The sequence below is a fragment of the Bufo bufo genome, chromosome 4 (assembly GCF_905171765.1).
Source record: "Bufo bufo chromosome 4, aBufBuf1.1, whole genome shotgun sequence".
In the NCBI taxonomy this organism is placed as follows: Eukaryota; Metazoa; Chordata; class Amphibia; order Anura; family Bufonidae; genus Bufo; species Bufo bufo.
The window spans coordinates 330,678,268-330,695,800 of record NC_053392.1 but is presented as its reverse complement, the minus strand read 5'-3'; the positions used below and the strand labels follow the sequence as shown (position 1 = coordinate 330,695,800).

General features: G+C 44.0%; 1 protein-coding gene across 3 annotated transcripts in view; it reads left to right on the top strand.

The window, feature by feature from the left end:
• BVES (blood vessel epicardial substance) overlaps positions 1 to 17,533 on the top strand; it is a 123,256-nt gene that overhangs the window by 47,006 nt on the left and 58,717 nt on the right. For all 3 annotated transcript variants that reach the window (XM_040428811.1, XM_040428812.1, XM_040428813.1), the window contains exon 3: positions 8,705 to 8,829. In XM_040428811.1, the coding sequence (XP_040284745.1) occupies positions 8,705 to 8,829 (125 nt within the window). The remainder of the gene's footprint in view (positions 1 to 8,704; positions 8,830 to 17,533) is intronic.

Below are 17,533 nucleotides of genomic sequence, written 5' to 3'. Positions count from 1 at the left end.
CCATCTAGGTCATTTATGGAATATCATCCACAGGGTATGCTATAAATGTCCAATAGTTGTGCCTTCTACCTATGGAACCTGCCCCTGTATTCAGAACAGGGCCCCATCACACCCATTAAGGAATTGAGAGGTGAGTGTGCATGTGCAGCTCTATCAATTTTCCTTGATAACACTTCCGAAAATAGGTGTACCCGCTGACTTCCAGAAGTGCAATTCAAGTGAACGATAGAACCGTGCATGTGTAGCTACCTCACTGTTCCGGGCACCATTCTGGAGTAGGATCAGGTCCCAGAAGTGGGACTTGCACCTATTGGATATGCCATAAATGTCCCAGATGAAAATACCCCCTTAACCAGTTCACAGCAGGACCTTTCGTAGGAGGTCACTATGATGTCCTAGCGGCCTCTTGCACTGTTCTACTGCCTCATAGGCTTTGGGCCTACAGATCTGCAGCCTATGTGGCTGAACAGCGGGAATGGGAGCCATAGCGTCCAGTGCTCCTGCAGAAAACTGCCGTTCTCATAGAGGTAGGTCGGCCTCTTCCTGAGGCGATATGTTCATCTCGCCTCATGGCAGATGCGGTCAAGTACTTTCAGGATGACGTGTGATAAGGCTGTTTATTATTCACCTAACAAATACATTCTCATTAAAAGTTCCTAAAGTATGTGGAGTGAAAACCATATTGTCCTCCCTCCAGCAGTGACCTTATGCATTCTCTATTAAATACAGATTATTTTGTGCTTTTAATTAAATGTCATTCAGGTTTAGAGACTTTGCATTCCAAACTTTCAGATTGCGGTAAGGAAATATAAATAGGTCAAGGAGCTATATTTGCTGGATTAAATGCCGGGGTTTGACACTAGATTTGTGCCATGGTAGAAATCCTGAAAATTATAAGCCATAGATCAGAGGCCCCTTCAGAAGTGACATATTTCTTTGTTGATATTTAGGAAATGTGACAGCTGTGAGTGATTGGTAATGCTTCTTATTTAAATTAAAGCAATTTAGTGTTTTTTTTTTTTCCTGTCTACATTCAGGCAGAATTTGTATCAAATAAGTCAGAGATATTTGAAAGCAGCTAACTTTTAATAAGTGGTATATAAATTGTGCCCAAGGTCCCTTCTAAGAAGATTGTTCCACTTGAAGATTACTGGTTCATCTTTTCCCTTTTCAGATCATGACTTCTCTTGTCGTTGCTAGCTTATAATGATATTATGGCTGAGTTGCTTAGAGCCCAGGCAATACTTTAATTGCTGATTTCTAAATGGTTTGTACCTGCATTCAAAATAGCACTTATTTAGCTACTAAATATAAAGAGGTGCAATCATGCACTCTTCAAAGTGGTTCTCCACTTTAGAGAAGCCCTGCTTGTTGTAAGGGTTCCTTGGCAATAAGCTGGGCACAGAGTGTCCCCCCGCTGGGATCTCCAGCATTCTGGCAGCAAGTGTTCAATTTCCCTGCAGTGCTGCCAGAGGGCAAATTAAAGAGGACCGGTCACCTCTCCTGACATGTCAGTTTTAGTAACTACTTGCAATCCCAATGTAATACCAATTCTGGAGCATCTATTCCTATGACTCCTATGTTGTGCCATTCCTGTATTATACCTGCTAGAAGTGTAAATTGCCAGCAGTCTGCAGTAAAGGTACTGCTGGGTGTTACCAGTAGCGGGTGTGTCTGACTGTCCAGTCAGTGCTATTGGTGTCCCCCCCCTACTGCTAACACCCATCTGTAAATTCACTGCAAGCTGCTGGCAATTCATTCATAACTTCTAGTAGAAATAATAAAGGAATGGCACATCATACAGTTATAAGAAAATATGCTCCAGAATTGTTAATACCTACCAGCATTGTAATAATAATAATAATAATTGTAATAAGACAAACATGCCTGGAGAGGTGAGGAGTCCTCCTTAAAGGGGTATTCCAGGATTTTAAAATTGATAGCCTATTCTCAGGACAGGCCTTCACCCCCGACCAATTGAAGTGAGTGTGGGTACAGCACTGCAGTAACCAGCAATGTCCACTACATAGTGGACAAGTCTGTGTAGTTCCGGAGCAAACTTCCGGCACCAGAGCTACTTGGAACGGCTGCATGAAGGAAAGGAAGGGGTTGTGCGATCACATACTGACTGATGGCCAGCAGCTCCATCAGTCAGCAGCGCTCATTCAAATTAATGTGTTCTCATTGTAGTACAGGACAAGTCCTCCGTGGTTGAGAAATGAAGATCTTAGCCAGAGAATCCCCCTGTATTAACTCATAATTCCCTAATAGGTTAACCCCTTAAGGACTCAGCCCTATTTCACCTTAAGGACTTTGCCATTTTTTGCAAATCTGACCAGTGTCACTTTAAGTGCTGATAACTTTAAAACGCTTTGACTTATCCAGGCCATTCTGAGATTGTTTTTTCGTCACATATTGTACTTCATGACACTGGTAAAATGAAGTTAAAAAAAAATCATTTTTTATTTATAAAAAAATAGCAAATTTACCAATTTTTTTTAAAAAGAAATAGCAAATGTCCAAGTTTCAATTTCTCTACTTCTATAATACATAGTAATACCTCCAAAAATAGTTTATTACTTTACATTCCCCATATGTCTACTTCATGTTTGGATCATTTGGGAATGATATTTTATTTTTTGGGGATGTTACAAGGCTTAGAAGTTTAGAAGCAAATCTTACATAATAGAAACCACCCAAAAATGACCCCATTCTATAAACTACACCCCTCAAGGTATTCAAAACTGATTTTACAAACTTTGTTAACCCTTTAGGTGTTCCACAAGAATTAATGGAATATAGAGATACAATTTCAAAATTTCACTTTTTTGGCCGATTTTCCATTTTAATAATTTTTTTCCAGTTACAAAGCAAGGGTTAACAGACAAACCAAACTCAATATTTATGGCCCTGATTCTGTAGTTTACAGAAACACCCCATATGTGGTCGCAAACCGCTGTACGGGCACATGGCAGGGCGCAGAAGGAAAGGAATGCCATACGGTTTTTGAATTGCAGGTTTTGCTGGACACCATGTCCCATTTGAAGCCCCCCGATGCACCCCTAGAGTAGAAACTCCATAAAAGTGACCCCATCTAAGAAACTACACCCCTCAAGGTATTCAAAACTGATTTTACAAACCTCGTTAACCCTTTAGGTGTTCCACAAGAATTAATGGAAAATAGAGATACAATTTCAAAATTTCACTTTTTTGGCAGATTTTCCATTTTAATAATTTTTTTCCAGTTAGAAAGCAAGGGTATGGTCTCATTTTTTGCGGGATGAGATGATTGCACTATTTTGGGGTGCATATGACTTTTTCATCGCTTTCTATTACACTTTTTGTGATGTAAGGTGACAAAAAATGGTTTATTTAGCACAGTTTTTATTTTTTACGGTGTTCATCTGAGGGGTTAGGTCATGTGATATTTTTATAGAGCCGGTCGATACGGACGCGGCGATACCTAATATGTATACTTTTTTTTTATGTATGTAAGTTTTACACAATAACAGCTTTTTTAAAACAAAAAAAAGATGTTTTAGTGTCTCCATATTCTGAGCCATAGTTTTTTTATTTTTTGGCCGATTGTCTCAGCTAGGGGCTCATTTTTTGCGGGATGAGGTGACGGTTAGATTAGTACTATTTTGGTGGGCAAACGCCTTTTTGATCGCTTGCTGTTGTACTTTTTGTGATGTAAGGTGACAAAAAAATTGTTTATTTAGCACAGTTTTCATTTTTAATTTTTTACGGTGTTCATCTGAGGGGTTAGGTCATGTGATATGTTTATAGAGCCGGTCAATACAATGTATACTTTTAATTTTTGGGGGGGAAAACTTTATTTTTTCACTTCATTTTTTCACTTCATTTTTTGTCCCAATTTGGGACTTGAACTTTTGGGGGTCTAATCCTTCACAATGCATTCCAATACTACAGCCGCATGGGGACCCGATGGCACCGCCGATCTCCGCCGCAAACCGCAGGTAAAGCCGCAAACCGCAGGTCTGAATTGACCTGCGGTTTGCTGCGATTGCCGATACGGGGGGTCACATGACCCCCCCTTGGAGTTGTGACAGGATGCCCGCTGAATGAATTCAGCAGACATCCGGTTCCTATTAACCCCCGCCGCGCCGCAATCTAGCACTGCCCCATAAAAGATTGCAGACACATCCTAAACATACCTATGTGTACTTTGTGTCTGTATTCCATGTCCAGGAAAAAGACTTTTATTCTGCTGGTAAACAGCTCCCAAGTGCCCAGCTCTGCTGCAGCAAGTGCCCAAAGCAAACCAGACTGAAGAGGGGAGGGCTGCTTTAGTCGCTCATATCTTGGAATTGGTAGCAGCTAGAAATATGAACCTGACCTTGTGTGAAAGCTGGCATTCCAATATTTCAAACGATAACAGAATCACAGCAGAAGATATAGCCGTTAGAAATCGAGTTAGGAGTAAAAGCTGTTTTTACTTTCACTTTCAGCTGGGCACTTGGGAGCTGTTTTCCAGCAGAATAAAAGTGCTTTTCCTGGGCATGGAATAGAGACACAAAATGCACACAGGTATCTTTGGGATGTGTATGCAATCTTCTATGGGGTAGTGCTCTCAGTTATATTGGTGAAAATTAGGTGACAGACTCCCTTTAAATGGAAATACATTTTCTGAACTACGCAACCCATTTAAAACGGTTTTAGAACTAATGCCATGTAAGGAACCTGTCACCAGCAACTTCTATATTTAGCAGTTGCATTGACACGTTGCTGGGGTTCACCTGATTAAAATCATGTATTCCTTTTGTTGATATGAGTTTTCATTCCTGAGTTATGATACTTTTTCTTCATATGCAAATTACACTTTTGGTGCAATTAGGGCAACACCATTGCTCTTGTTTAAGTCAAGCTCCACTCCTCAGTGCTTTGCCACTGCCTGGCTCTGACAATCAAAGCAGCCAGGGAGGGGCTTGCCATACAAAGGAGCAGAGCTTGGTTTAAACAAACGCATAGGTGACGCTCTCAATGCACCGAAGGCCTAATTTGTATATTAAGAAAACGTATCACAGCTCAACAACGGAACCTCAGATCAATAAAAGAAAAACTTTAATCAGGTGAACAGTTTATTAAGGAAGTCACTGGTGACAGTCTCCCTTTAATCTTGTAGACGATAATCCCAGCAAACGTACTTGTTGTTTGTATTATACTTTTATTCCAAATACATCATAGTTTCCCTTTAATGGTATATCCATAGGATATAGAACACTCAGCTATTTAAAAGCTGTGTACAGCGTCGGGGGAAATTTTTTTATAATTGTATTTTACTTATTTGGGGTTAAAAATCATTTTTTCAGTTGCTCTTTATTAAAAATATTGAGCCGTTCTGTCACAAAGGGTTAACTGTTTTTCAAGCGGTGTGCATCCTACTTTCACTTTGTGATGGTCATCATAAACACTTATTTAAGCCACACTCTTATCAGTAAGACAAGATTGAGCTTTGATGAGTGTTTATAAGGTAAGAGAGCAGAGATAAGGAGTCCGTCATCTCCCTGCATGACGGAAGAGAGAGAAAATTCAGATCCTGCTAATAGAGCATCTTAGCTCTGTACAGAGAAAAGGACTCCATATTTTTAATAAAGACTAATTGAAAAAAATATTTTTTAGCTCATAATGAGTACAATGCACTAATAAAAAAGAATTGCCCCCAAAAGTTAATGCAGCCCTTAAAGAGTTTGTACCTAGATATAATAATATAATTGCTGATTTCTGTTGCTGGGGCTGGCATATTGGCTCCAGTTACAGTGTTAATACAATCCCCAGAGGCTTTACAAAGCTGCACAATTCAGGAACGTCCTTGAGTTAAAATTTTACCTGTCAGGTTATTTTTAATATTGTGTATAGATAGGGATATTAAACATTTATGTAATATACTTTATTAGGGAAAGGTGTTAGTTTTTTTAGACAACAGGGTGTAAATAGTGTCCTTACCAACACTGTTAGTGAGCATTGCTAAAGAGAGTCAGTCTTCAGTGCCGCCTGAGTGCTGAAGACGAGTACTGTATGTGGAACATACAGAGGCAGTCTTCTCAGCCTGTGTCTTTTCTGCTGCAGCTCTCCTTGTCACAGTTCAGGGGATGTATCCTTTCTGCTGCAGCTCTCTCACTATCAGAGTTCAGGGGCCCTATCCTTTCACAGGTGTCCTTTTTTGCTGCAACTCTCTCCCTATAACAACTCAGAGTGTGTGGCCTTTCTGCTACAACTCTCTCCCTGTTTCAGCTCAGGGGTGTTTCCTTTTTGTCACAGCTTAGGAGGTGCATACTTTCTCAGGGACAAGTCCTTTCTGCTGCTGTTCTCTCCCTGCAACTGTCATAGCTAGACATAGTAGATACAGATACAGCAGGCAGTAGTTGAAGGATGGAACTGAGAATCTACGTCCAACTTATCAATGTTACTGAGGTGGGCAGAGAAATAAGGAAAATAGCAAACAACAGGGGGAGCTCTACAAATACGTTTTATTGAATAACTCACTGGCTATACTACATTTTAAATGTGTGGTTACAAAAATATTCAGATCTAGGTGCTGGTTTAAAAAATTTAGAATATTTCTTGTGGGACAACCTCTTTAAACATGTATTCTATTTTTCAGACGAAAAACTTGAAACAAGGCTGCAAAGCCATCACACACAGATCAACAACATGTATAAATTGCATTTTCGTCACACTGTTGATCCCTAGGTGCAGTAAGAGTATTTATCTTCAGCAGCAGCCCATGTGGGTAGCAGACTACAGTTCCTGCCTTGCACTGCTGACATCTCTTCCGGACTGTTTTAATCCTCTTATATTCCTGATTCCACCCTCTTGTGCATTTCAAATTGTGCGCCCTCACTGCTGAGAGTCCCACATTAGCTCCCAGTTAGAGCCTCCTATAACTCCTAGTGCTGCAACTGAGCACGCTCGACCAGCAACCCAAAGCTGAACCCTAGGTAGTGAGCTAGAAGCATAACATCTCAGGACAGTTGGTGGTGAGCAATTATGTGGGAAACTACTGAAATATTCAATTATCCTATGTTGAGTATTTATACTTTGTACCGCATGCTAGGATTCAGGTTTTTTATACCAGAAAACACTGTTAATGCATTGAGAAATACATTTATTCGGAGCAGGTCCTGAAAATTCAACTCAGAGTTTATACCTGAAGTTAATTGACAGATTTTCTCAGTCATGGAAGAGGCTGGGCCACAACCGCAGGGCAATAGTGTGTGCGCAGAAGAGAACAGCACAACAAAGCCAGGTGAAGCACATGGTTTAAGCGCACAGAAGAGAATTCTATGGCACTTGCTCATAAGCAGCAGGTACAGTATATTTTATTGTAGCAGAATTAATGGGGATGAAGTTCACAGCACATGACCAAAGGCCATTTCATGTGGTCTTTCTCTAAGCCTGCTGCTTATGGATGAGTGCCTTGGAACTGATTTCTGTTTTCTATACCACTGAGCAGCACCAGCGGTGAAATGGAAATCCACAGAAGTCTGTATGCATTTATGTACCTGACTGCTGATTACCACCCCACAGCCGCTACGCGGAAACCCAGCATAAAGTAGGTTTCCAACATGCCGTTTGAAGCCAAATCTAGGAGTGAATTAACAAAAAGGGAGAACCTATTACATGTTATTCTCCTCTCTTTACTATCTATGCAATGCTTTGGCTTTAAAAAACATATAAAAAAGGATAAGTTGCAGCATCCTCAAGGACATGCTTTAAATGTTAAAGGGGTTGTGTCATCTCAGACAATAAGGGCATATTGCTAGAATATGCCCCCATTGTATGAAGTGTGGGTCCCACCTCTGGGCATTGCACCTATCTCGTAAATGGAAACTTGAAAGTCATGGAGGGTGCATCGCGCTTAGAAAGCCACCGCTCCTATTTATTTCTATGGGGCCGATGGAAATAGCTGAACCAGCCCTCGGCTATTGTCGGCGGCCCCATAGAAATGAATGGAGGGCGCCCTCTGTGACTTTCAATGCTCCTTTTACGACATAGGTGCACCTATGCGACAATGGGGGGATTTCTTAGCAATATGCCCCTATTGTGTGAGATGACCCAACCCCTTTAAGTAATCACAGAAAAATACCAAGTACACTACCAGAAAAAAAGAACATCTGGAAAATTGAATGTGATTGAGCTGAGATTGAGTGGTGCTTGGCCAATGAATACACAACTGTCTTGTGGTCATCAGTGGCAAACAGTAGTGCTCAGTGATGAAACAGGTTTTGCCTTGGTACTAATAATGGCCGCATCACAGTTCACAGGAGGGCTGGAGAGCACCTACTACCATCATGTATATTGCAGTGACACATAGGACCAATGTCAGGTTTCATCGATCTTCCCTATTAAAAATGTCTAGGACTGGATGGGTCGATGGCTTTCCCATGCATGGCAACCAGCAACTTACCATGCCAGAGTTGCAGCCTGTATTACAGCAAGTGGAAGTAGCACCCAATATTAATGTGACCCTTCCTCAACGTATACTCTTCTGCAGAACCCAAGATAAAGGGGGCACCACCTTAGTTATGTGATCATTGACCAAGCACCAGTAGCAATTTATACTTTGTCAATCTCAGCTCAGTTTCATAAAGTTTTTTCATTTTTGGGCAGTGTAATTTCCTTGCGAGCTATTATGTTCTAGATGAGAATGAAAGTAAAGACCCTCTCTTCTTTTCTGTAGGTTGTTCTTTCTTCATCATTTGGGCCAGTCTTTATCGATGTGCTTTGGACATAATGATATGGAATTCTGTTTTTCTGGTTATCAATTTTATGCATTTTATTTACCTGGTATATAAGAAAAGACCTGTAAGTATTATGCAAATGCATGTATTAATGTATGATATTTAAATTGACTAATTAGTCAATTAAACTGATTAAATATTGTTCATTTCATCCATTGTGTTAGTTTTAGTGTAAAACAATACAAAAGTGCAGTCAAGGAAAGGCAAAACGGGTGGATTGCAGCCGCTCTACCAGAAACCACCATATCCAACAGTATGCAGTTTAAAAAAAAAACTGGCATCTGAGGGGTTAAATGACAGGACGTGGCATGATTGCCTTTCCCCATCATTGCAGCTGGGTGTTCACCGCAGCAGTCCGCTCGATACAAATGCGGATGCAAAAAGCCGTACATGCATGACATTATGGGTTAAGGGGTTAATGTTTTTTTTTTTATCTGCATTCAATACCCCAAACACTGCATATTTACCCCAAATAAATGGCTTTTATGTCAGTGCTTTCCTTCCCCTGTTCTCTGCATCATCTCATTCGGGCAGGATGTTTACATGCAGAACTTTATGTTTCCTCAGAATCCTGTTGGGTTTCTGACATGCTTTGCCTGCCACACTTTACCCTCATGCCCCCCAAACCTCCCTTCTCTAAGTTAAGTAGAGCAAGCCCTAAGAAATATTAGTAAACCAGGCTGGAAGCTAAGGAAAACTGGAAGTTCTGTATGCAAACATCCTGCCGGGAAGGAAAGTGCTGACTTGAAAAACAGGTGCTTAGGGCATAAATATGCAGTGTTTGGGGAACTAAATACAGATAAAAATTAACGGGACCAGAAAACACCATTAAGGTTGTTTCCACTCTACATTTTTTGAGACTTTTATTCAGGCTTTTAAGAAAACAGTATGAAATTAGTTTTTTTTTTGTTGTTGTTTTACTTGCATTTTTTTCTAGACTTTTTACTAGGTTAATTCCTGAAAAACACCCTACATCCAGATTAGGGATCGACCGATAATATCGGCCAATATTCAGGATTTTGAAAGTTATCGGTATCTATTTTGGCGATATGCCGAGAACGAATCAGGAACAAGGATCGCGCTGCTGTCAGCACGATCCCTGTTCCCTCAGCAGCACAGGGGAGAAGGAAGCAGTGTCTCCCTCCCCCCTGTGCAGCTGTTGCCGCTGCCACCAATGAGGGGAGAGAGGAGAAGAGCAGGGGTTGTGGCCACTGCGCCACCAATGATGTTGACTCACTCATTCATTCAATCAAAATCACATAGCCGGCTCCCGACCTCTATGAGCTGTAGCTGCGATCTGCGGTAGTTTACCCCTCAGGTGCTGCACCTGAGGGGTTAACTGCCGCGGATCGCGGCTACAGCTCATAGAGGTCGGGAGCCGGCTATATGATTATGCAGCCAACACCCGCCTCCTGTATATGAATTAATGAGAGAGTTATCTTCATTGGTGGCGCAGTGCACCCCCCCCCCCCCACCCCAGTATTAAAAACATTGGTGGCGCAGTGCGCCCCCCCCCCCAAGCCCCCCAGTATTAATCATTGGTGGCAGTGGCCACAGGGTCCCCTCTCCCCTCCTCATTGGTGGTGCAGTGGCAGCTTCTGATCGGAGCCCCAGCAGTGTAATCCTGGGGCTCCGATCGGTTACCATGGCAGCCAGGACGCTATTGAAGCCCTGGCTGCCAAGGTAAGCTCCATGCTGCTGTGTGCACAAAGCACAGGGCAGCAGGGAGAGTGTGAGGTCCTATTCACCCTGATAGAGATCTATCAGGGTGAATAGGACAAGGGTTCTAGTCCCTAAGGGGGCTAAAAGTTAGTAAAAAAAAAAAAAAAAAAACACAAACCCCAAAATATTAAGTATAAATGAAAAAGAAAGATTTACCAAAAATAATAATACACGTTAACAATAAACATGTTCATTTTCAGCAGATTTGTGTAGGAATTTTGTTCGGTATAAATTATCGGCTATCAGTCTGAGAGTTCACAGATTATCGGTATCGGCTCTAAAAAATCAATATCAGTCGATCCCTAATCCAGACTATATTGCAATGTGAAGAAAACAAAGGGACCAAAAAACATTAGGAAGCTGTCTTTAAACACCAGTACAAAAAATCGAATGTTTGTAGGGCATTTTATAATATCCAATTGACCAACCCGTAACATGTGACCACAGCATTTTTTAGTCCCAAAAATTTTGTGTGAGGTAGTATGAAACCACCTAATAGAGCAGTCCCTGAGGTTGTCATCAGGAAGCAATTGGGATGCAGACAATATACAGTATAATCGTATAAAACAAAATGCTTTATATACCTTTGTCTAGGAAAGAATTATTCTTATTGTGCAGACCTAGGTATTTCAGTAGTTTTGATACTAGACATTTCTTGCTATGTAAGGTATTTCAGTAGTTTTGATACTAGACATTTCTTGCTATGTAATGTTCCTTGTACCTGTGAGATTTTTTTTCTGTTAAATGCAGCAGATTACATAAATATTTAATGCTCCTTTTTTTTCAAAAGGTAAGTAACATGCAGTTTCACGTCAGTGTCCTTGCTCTCAACCTTTCTTGTCAAAACAGAATTGCAAAAGGTCCCAGTAGTTAGTAATGAACAAAATTTCAATTTGCACTTTTCATTTAAGATGTTTTATGACCTTGTTCACATTTTCATGTGTATATTGGGAAGGAATATGTGTATTCAGTGCCGAAATACACATGAAATACCAAGAACAGTGTTCCCTTGATTTCAATGGGAAATACGCACTTTAGTTCTTAAAGCATAACTGCTGATTTGAAATATGCGGCACATAAAAGCGTTAATTTTTAACGTAAATTTGTTTTCCCTTAGTCCTAACAGCAGCACAAGTGGGGGAGTTCTCCCCTGTGAAACTGGTAGGACAGGTGGAATTTTTGTTGACAATAAATTTCCTACCAAGCACTAATTAAATAATTAGAAAAACCCACCCCTATAAAGGGCAGACAGCCCACACCCCAGTGCTTTATTATCAAGTAGGAACTAAAACAAGGGTGGGAAATTTGTGTGCTGCTGTTAGGACTAAGGGAAAACAAATTTACGTTAAAAATTAACGCTTCCCTTACGTCCTAACCAGCAGCACAAGTGGGGACCTAGCAAGTAACACAAACAAATTGGGAGGGTCCCCTAATAGGTACTCAATACCGCTATTTATTAATTTTTTTATGAGAGGGCGGCAGACAGAATGGTGCGTCCGAATGCCACCCCCTCAGAGCGCCTAGAGTCTAGGCGATAGTGTTTGACGAAAGTGCTGTGGGAGCTCCAAGAAGCCGCAGCACAAATCTGTTCTAGCGGAACTAAACCTTTTTCCGCGAAGGATGTCGATATTACCCTCGTGGAGTGGGCGGTGACAAAGCTAGAAAAGCTTCCCGGATTGCCTCTTTTACCCATCTACTTAGAGAGGGTTTGGAGGCCTTTATACCTTTGCTTTTACCGGAGAAGGAGAGCAGCAGGTTCTCTGATTTTCTAAAGTCCGCAGTCCTGTTCAGGTAGATTTTGAGATTCCTGGAAATGTCCAAGGAGTGAAGGGCTTCCTCTTCAGGAGATGACGGAGTAGAACAAAGGACCAGCAAGGAGATGGTCTGATTTCGGTTACCGAATGAGGGAACTTTGGGAGCAAAGGTCGGTAAAAATCTCAACAGGACACAGTCATGGAAAAAGAGGGTATAAGGCTCAGCGGCGCCAAGGCCTGTAACTCTCCAATCCTTTTGGCCAATGTTATGGCCAGTAGAAATGTGACCTTTAAAGATAGGAATCTAAGGTCTACATTCTCTAGGGGTTCAAAGGGGGGAGAGGATAGCCTTTTTAGAACAATGGATAAATCTCATTCAGGGATAGGTCTCAGGATTCTAGGTTTTAATCTTTTGGCTCCCTTGAGGAACCTCCTTAGTAGGGGGTTTTGAGATAATGGTCTACCTAGAAAGGCAGAGAGAGCACTGATGTGGACTCTGAGAGTAGACGGGCTTAGACCCTTGTCCAGGCCGTCCTGCAGGAATTGTAAAATAGCTGAAAGAGGAGGATCTGAGGGTACTACCTCTTTAACAGCACACCACTGAAGAAAGATCTTGTGAACTCTTGAGTACGCCTTGTTTGCAGACTCCGCACGGGAGTGTGAAATAGTTATCAAGACCTCTGCAGAAAGCCCTCTAGCTTCTAGTAGGGACCTGTCAATCTCAATGCTGTCAGATTGAGTTTCCTCAGATCTAGGCAGGGACCTGTGTCCTGATACACAAGGTCCTGCGTTAGGGGAAGTCTCCAATATGTGCCCTGACTCATCTTCATGAGCTGGGTGAACCAAGACCAAAATGGTATTATTGCAATGACCGGGGTCTGGTCTTGTTTGATTTTCGTCAATACCCTTGGTATCATGGAAAGTGGAGGGAATATGTATGCCAGCCTGAATATGTAGGGAGGGAATATGTATCGCCACAGGGTTGTCCTCCTTTTAGAGAGAGCAGAACTTGTCTACCTTCGCGTTTAACCGGGTCGCCATCAATTCGATCTCTGGAGTGCCCCAGCGTAGAGTGATCTGGGAGAAGATGTCCCTCTTCAGTGACCATTCGCCTGGAACTGGCAGACCCCGACTGAGTCGATCCGCAACGATGTTGAGATCTCCCCTGATGTGAACCGTGGAAAGGTGGGATAGACTGAGCTCTGCCCAAGAGAGGATTAGACCAACTTCCTGGAGAAGAGGTTGAGACCTCGTACCTCCCTGTCTGTTGATATAAGCGACCACAGTCGTGCTGTCCGAACGGACTCTCACCGCCTTCCCGCGGATGAGACGAGCAAAATAATAAAGAGCTAGACGTACGGCTCTTAGTTCTCTCATATTGGACAAGAGAAGCCTCTCCTGTGGAGTCCAGGTACCCTGTACTGGACTGTCTTCCAGATGGGCTCCCCAACCTAGAAGGGAGGCGTCTGTGGTCAACGTGATCCAACGAGGTTGAATCAAGGACCTCCCATCTGATCCGGTTCCTCCACCATTTGAGTGAGGACCGGACTTTGACAGACAGGGAGTGAGTCTTGTCCAACCCCTTGGGGTTGTGGTTCCAGACTGCTAACACTTCTTCTTGAAGTGGACAAAGGTGCCAAAGGGCCCAAGGAACTGCTTCTGCAGATGCTAACATGTGGCCCAACATCTTCATAAGTGTTCTGATGGGCACTCGTCGAGGTGCCATGAGGAACTGTGCGGCTCTTATGACTCGATCTTTCCTTTCCGGGGAGAGAGAGAGCGTCATTCTTTTAGAATCCACTATAAAACCCAGGAATACCCTGGAGGTGGAAGGCAGGATCTGGGACTTCTCCCAATTTATCAACCAGCCTAATCGCTGGAGAGTCTGAAGAGCCAGATGAAGATGGATTTGAAGAACGTCTAGAGACGCGGCTTTTAAGAGCCAGTCGTCTAGCTATGGCACGATTTCTAGCCCTTGAAGCCTGAGCTTGGCAACAACCGGAGCCACAACATTGGTAAAGGTGTGGGGAGCAGAAGAGATGCCAAAGGGTAGAACAGAAAACTGGTAATGCTTTACCACACCCTTTATGGAGACCGCAACTCTTAGGAACTTTCGGTGAGTTGGATGAATAGGGACATGAAGATAAGCGTCCTTTAGATCTATGGTGACCATGAGGTCTCCGGGACTTAGAATATTGATTAAGGAGCGGATGGTCTCCATTCTGAAGCGCTTCTGCCTTATGAAGCGATTTAGGTAGCGCAGATCTATTCTCATGCGCCAGTCTCCGGAAGGCTTTGGGACTAAAAATATGGGGGAATACACCCCTTGCCCTCGTTCGTGGGAGGGAACCTCCTCTAGGGCTCTTTTGTGAAGGTAAAGGAGGACCGCGTCCTCCAGGATCTTCTGTTTGGTTTGAGGTAGAGGCCGAGTTAACATAAACTTCTCCTGAGGGGGAGACACAAAATCTATCGTGTAGCCGGACAAAATTATATTTAGGACCCACTGGTCCGGAATTTCTTGCAGCCAGGCTTGCTGAAAAAAACTTAAATGACCTCCGACTGGAGGAGAACTTAGGAGTTGTGCGTCGCAGGGAGGGGAAGGGGGAAGGTAAGCGGGAGAGTCATAGGTCCGCTCTGCGATCTTTACCCCGACCACGACTGGAGGACCCCTGACGTCTCTGGGACCTAGAGAGGCCCTGGGGTCTTGTGTTCCCGGACCTACTGCGGCCCCGAAAGGACTGTTGAGGGAGATTTTTCCCTTTTTTGTCTGCCAGGCTCTCCATGAGCTTGTCCAGCTCGGAACCAAATAGCTTCCCTGGCTTACAGGGCAGACCGCATAAATTGAACTCGGAGGCGTTGTCAGCGATTCAAGGGCGCAGCCAGAGGGGCCTACGGCTGGCAGAAGAAAGCGCCATACCTTTTGCAGCCAGCTTTAAATGTTGCGCCGAAGCATCGCTTAAAAAGTCTGCTCCCAGCAGAAGGGTTTTGAATTGATCCAGAATGTTCGTTCTGGCCACTCCGGCCTCTAGGTCAGACTGAATCCTCAGGATGCGGGAGCATACAAAGTCCGCGACCTCAGAGGAGGCAACAGCCACCGAAGCGGAGGCTGCCGCCACGGAGTAATTGCATCTTAACCCTCTGATCTAACGGGTCCTGTCACGGCTGAGGATGGGGGAAATCCTCAGCCGTGTGAAGCCCGGTGATGTTACGGCTGCTTGGCCATGAAGACAGGATTAGGGAGCAGGTCACCTCCTAAACGCATCCCTAACCTGACCCTGGCTCCTAGCTACATGAGCCAACCTTGATGGTAGGAGGGCCCATGCTCCGGAACCTAAAAGTCCCTGCTAGCCCTCAAGATGACCCTCACCTAGGAGCTGAGTAAGACAAGCCCACTCCTCCTAGACACGGAGGAGCAGGAGTCTCAACGGCCAAGCTGCAGGAAAAGGGGAGACATAAACAGCTCTATGGATATGGCAGGTGAACAAAGAGTTCCACCTACCTGCCACAGCCTTGCTGACTGGATCCCTGTGTTAGCAGGGTGCAGATCACAAACGCATCCCCACACAGGGACCCAGATCCATAGCTGCACAAAATCACATATAAAACATCACACGGACATCACACATAACTAGAAATAACTTAAAGCGACATTATGGTTATGACCACAGGGGTGGCTCTTACTGGCAGGTAATAAAGACATGAGGCTGCTCTCAGCTAAGCATGGCTGAAGCAACCTGCAGGCCTGCAAAAGCAGTGAGGCTTTATAGGCCAAGAAGCCACACCCCACAGTCGGACACACCCAGTGCACACACACACTAGGAAGGAGATTAACCCTTCCAACACCAGGGAAGGGAAAACACCACTTAAAGGAGATGTGCACACAATAACATAAAAAGGAAGTGCACACATACACACATAACACAAAACCGCATGCACAACGTAGCGAGCTGCAATGGCACAGCTCAGCCTGAATATGTAGGGAGGGAATATGTATCGCCACAGGGTTGTCCTCCTTTTAGAGAGAGCAGAACTTGTCTACCTTCGCGTTCAACCGGGTCGCCATCAATTCGATCTCTGGAGTGCCCCAGCGTAGAGTGATCTGGGAGAAGATGTCCCTGTTCAGTGACCATTCGCCTGGAACTGGCAGACCCCGACTGAGTCGATCCGCAACGATGTTGAGATCTCCCCTGATGTGAACCGTGGAAAGGTGGGATAGACTGAGCTCTGCCCAAGAGAGGATTAGACCAACTTCCTGGAGAAGAGGTTGAGACCTCGTACCTCCCTGTCTGTTGATATAAGCGACCACAGTCGTGCTGTCCGAACGGACTCTCACCGCCTTCCCGCGGATGAGACGAGCAAAATAATAAAGAGCTAGACGTACGGCTCTTAGTTCTCTCATATTGGACAAGAGAAGCCTCTCCTGTGGAGTCCAGGTACCCTGTACTGGACTGTCTTCCAGATGGGCTCCCCAACCTAGAAGGGAGGCGTCTGTGGTCAACGTGATCCAACGAGGTTGAATCAAGGACCTCCCATCTGATCCGGTTCCTCCACCATTTGAGTGAGGACCGGACTTTGACAGACAGGGAGTGAGTCTTGTCCAACCCCTTGGGGTTGTGGTTCCAGACTGCTAACACTTCTTCTTGAAGTGGACGAAGGTGCCAAAGGGCCCAAGGAACTGCTTCTGCAGATGCTAACATGTGGCCCAACATCTTCATAAGTGTTCTGATGGGCACTCGTCGAGGTGCCATGAGGAACTGTGCGGCTCTTATGACTCGATCTTTCCTTTCCGGGGAGAGAGAGAGCGTCATTCTTTTAGAATCCACTATAAAACCCAGGAATACCCTGGAGGTGGAAGGCAGGATCTGGGACTTCTCCCAATTTATCAACCAGCCTAATCGCTGGAGAGTCTGAAGAGCCAGATGAAGATGGATTTGAAGAACGTCTAGAGACGCGGCTTTTAAGAGCCAGTCGTCTAGCTATGGCACGATTTCTAGCCCTTGAAGCCTGAGCTTGGCAACAACCGGAGCCACAACATTGGTAAAGGTGTGGGGAGCAGAAGAGATGCCAAAGGGTAGAACAGAAAACTGGTAATGCTTTACCACACCCTTTATGGAGACCGCAACTCTTAGGAACTTTCGGTGAGTTGGATGAATAGGGACATGAAGATAAGCGTCCTTTAGATCTATGGTGACCATGAGGTCTCCGGGACTTAGAATATTGATTAAGGAGCGGATGGTCTCCATTCTGAAGCGCTTCTGCCTTATGAAGCGATTTAGGTAGCGCAGATCTATT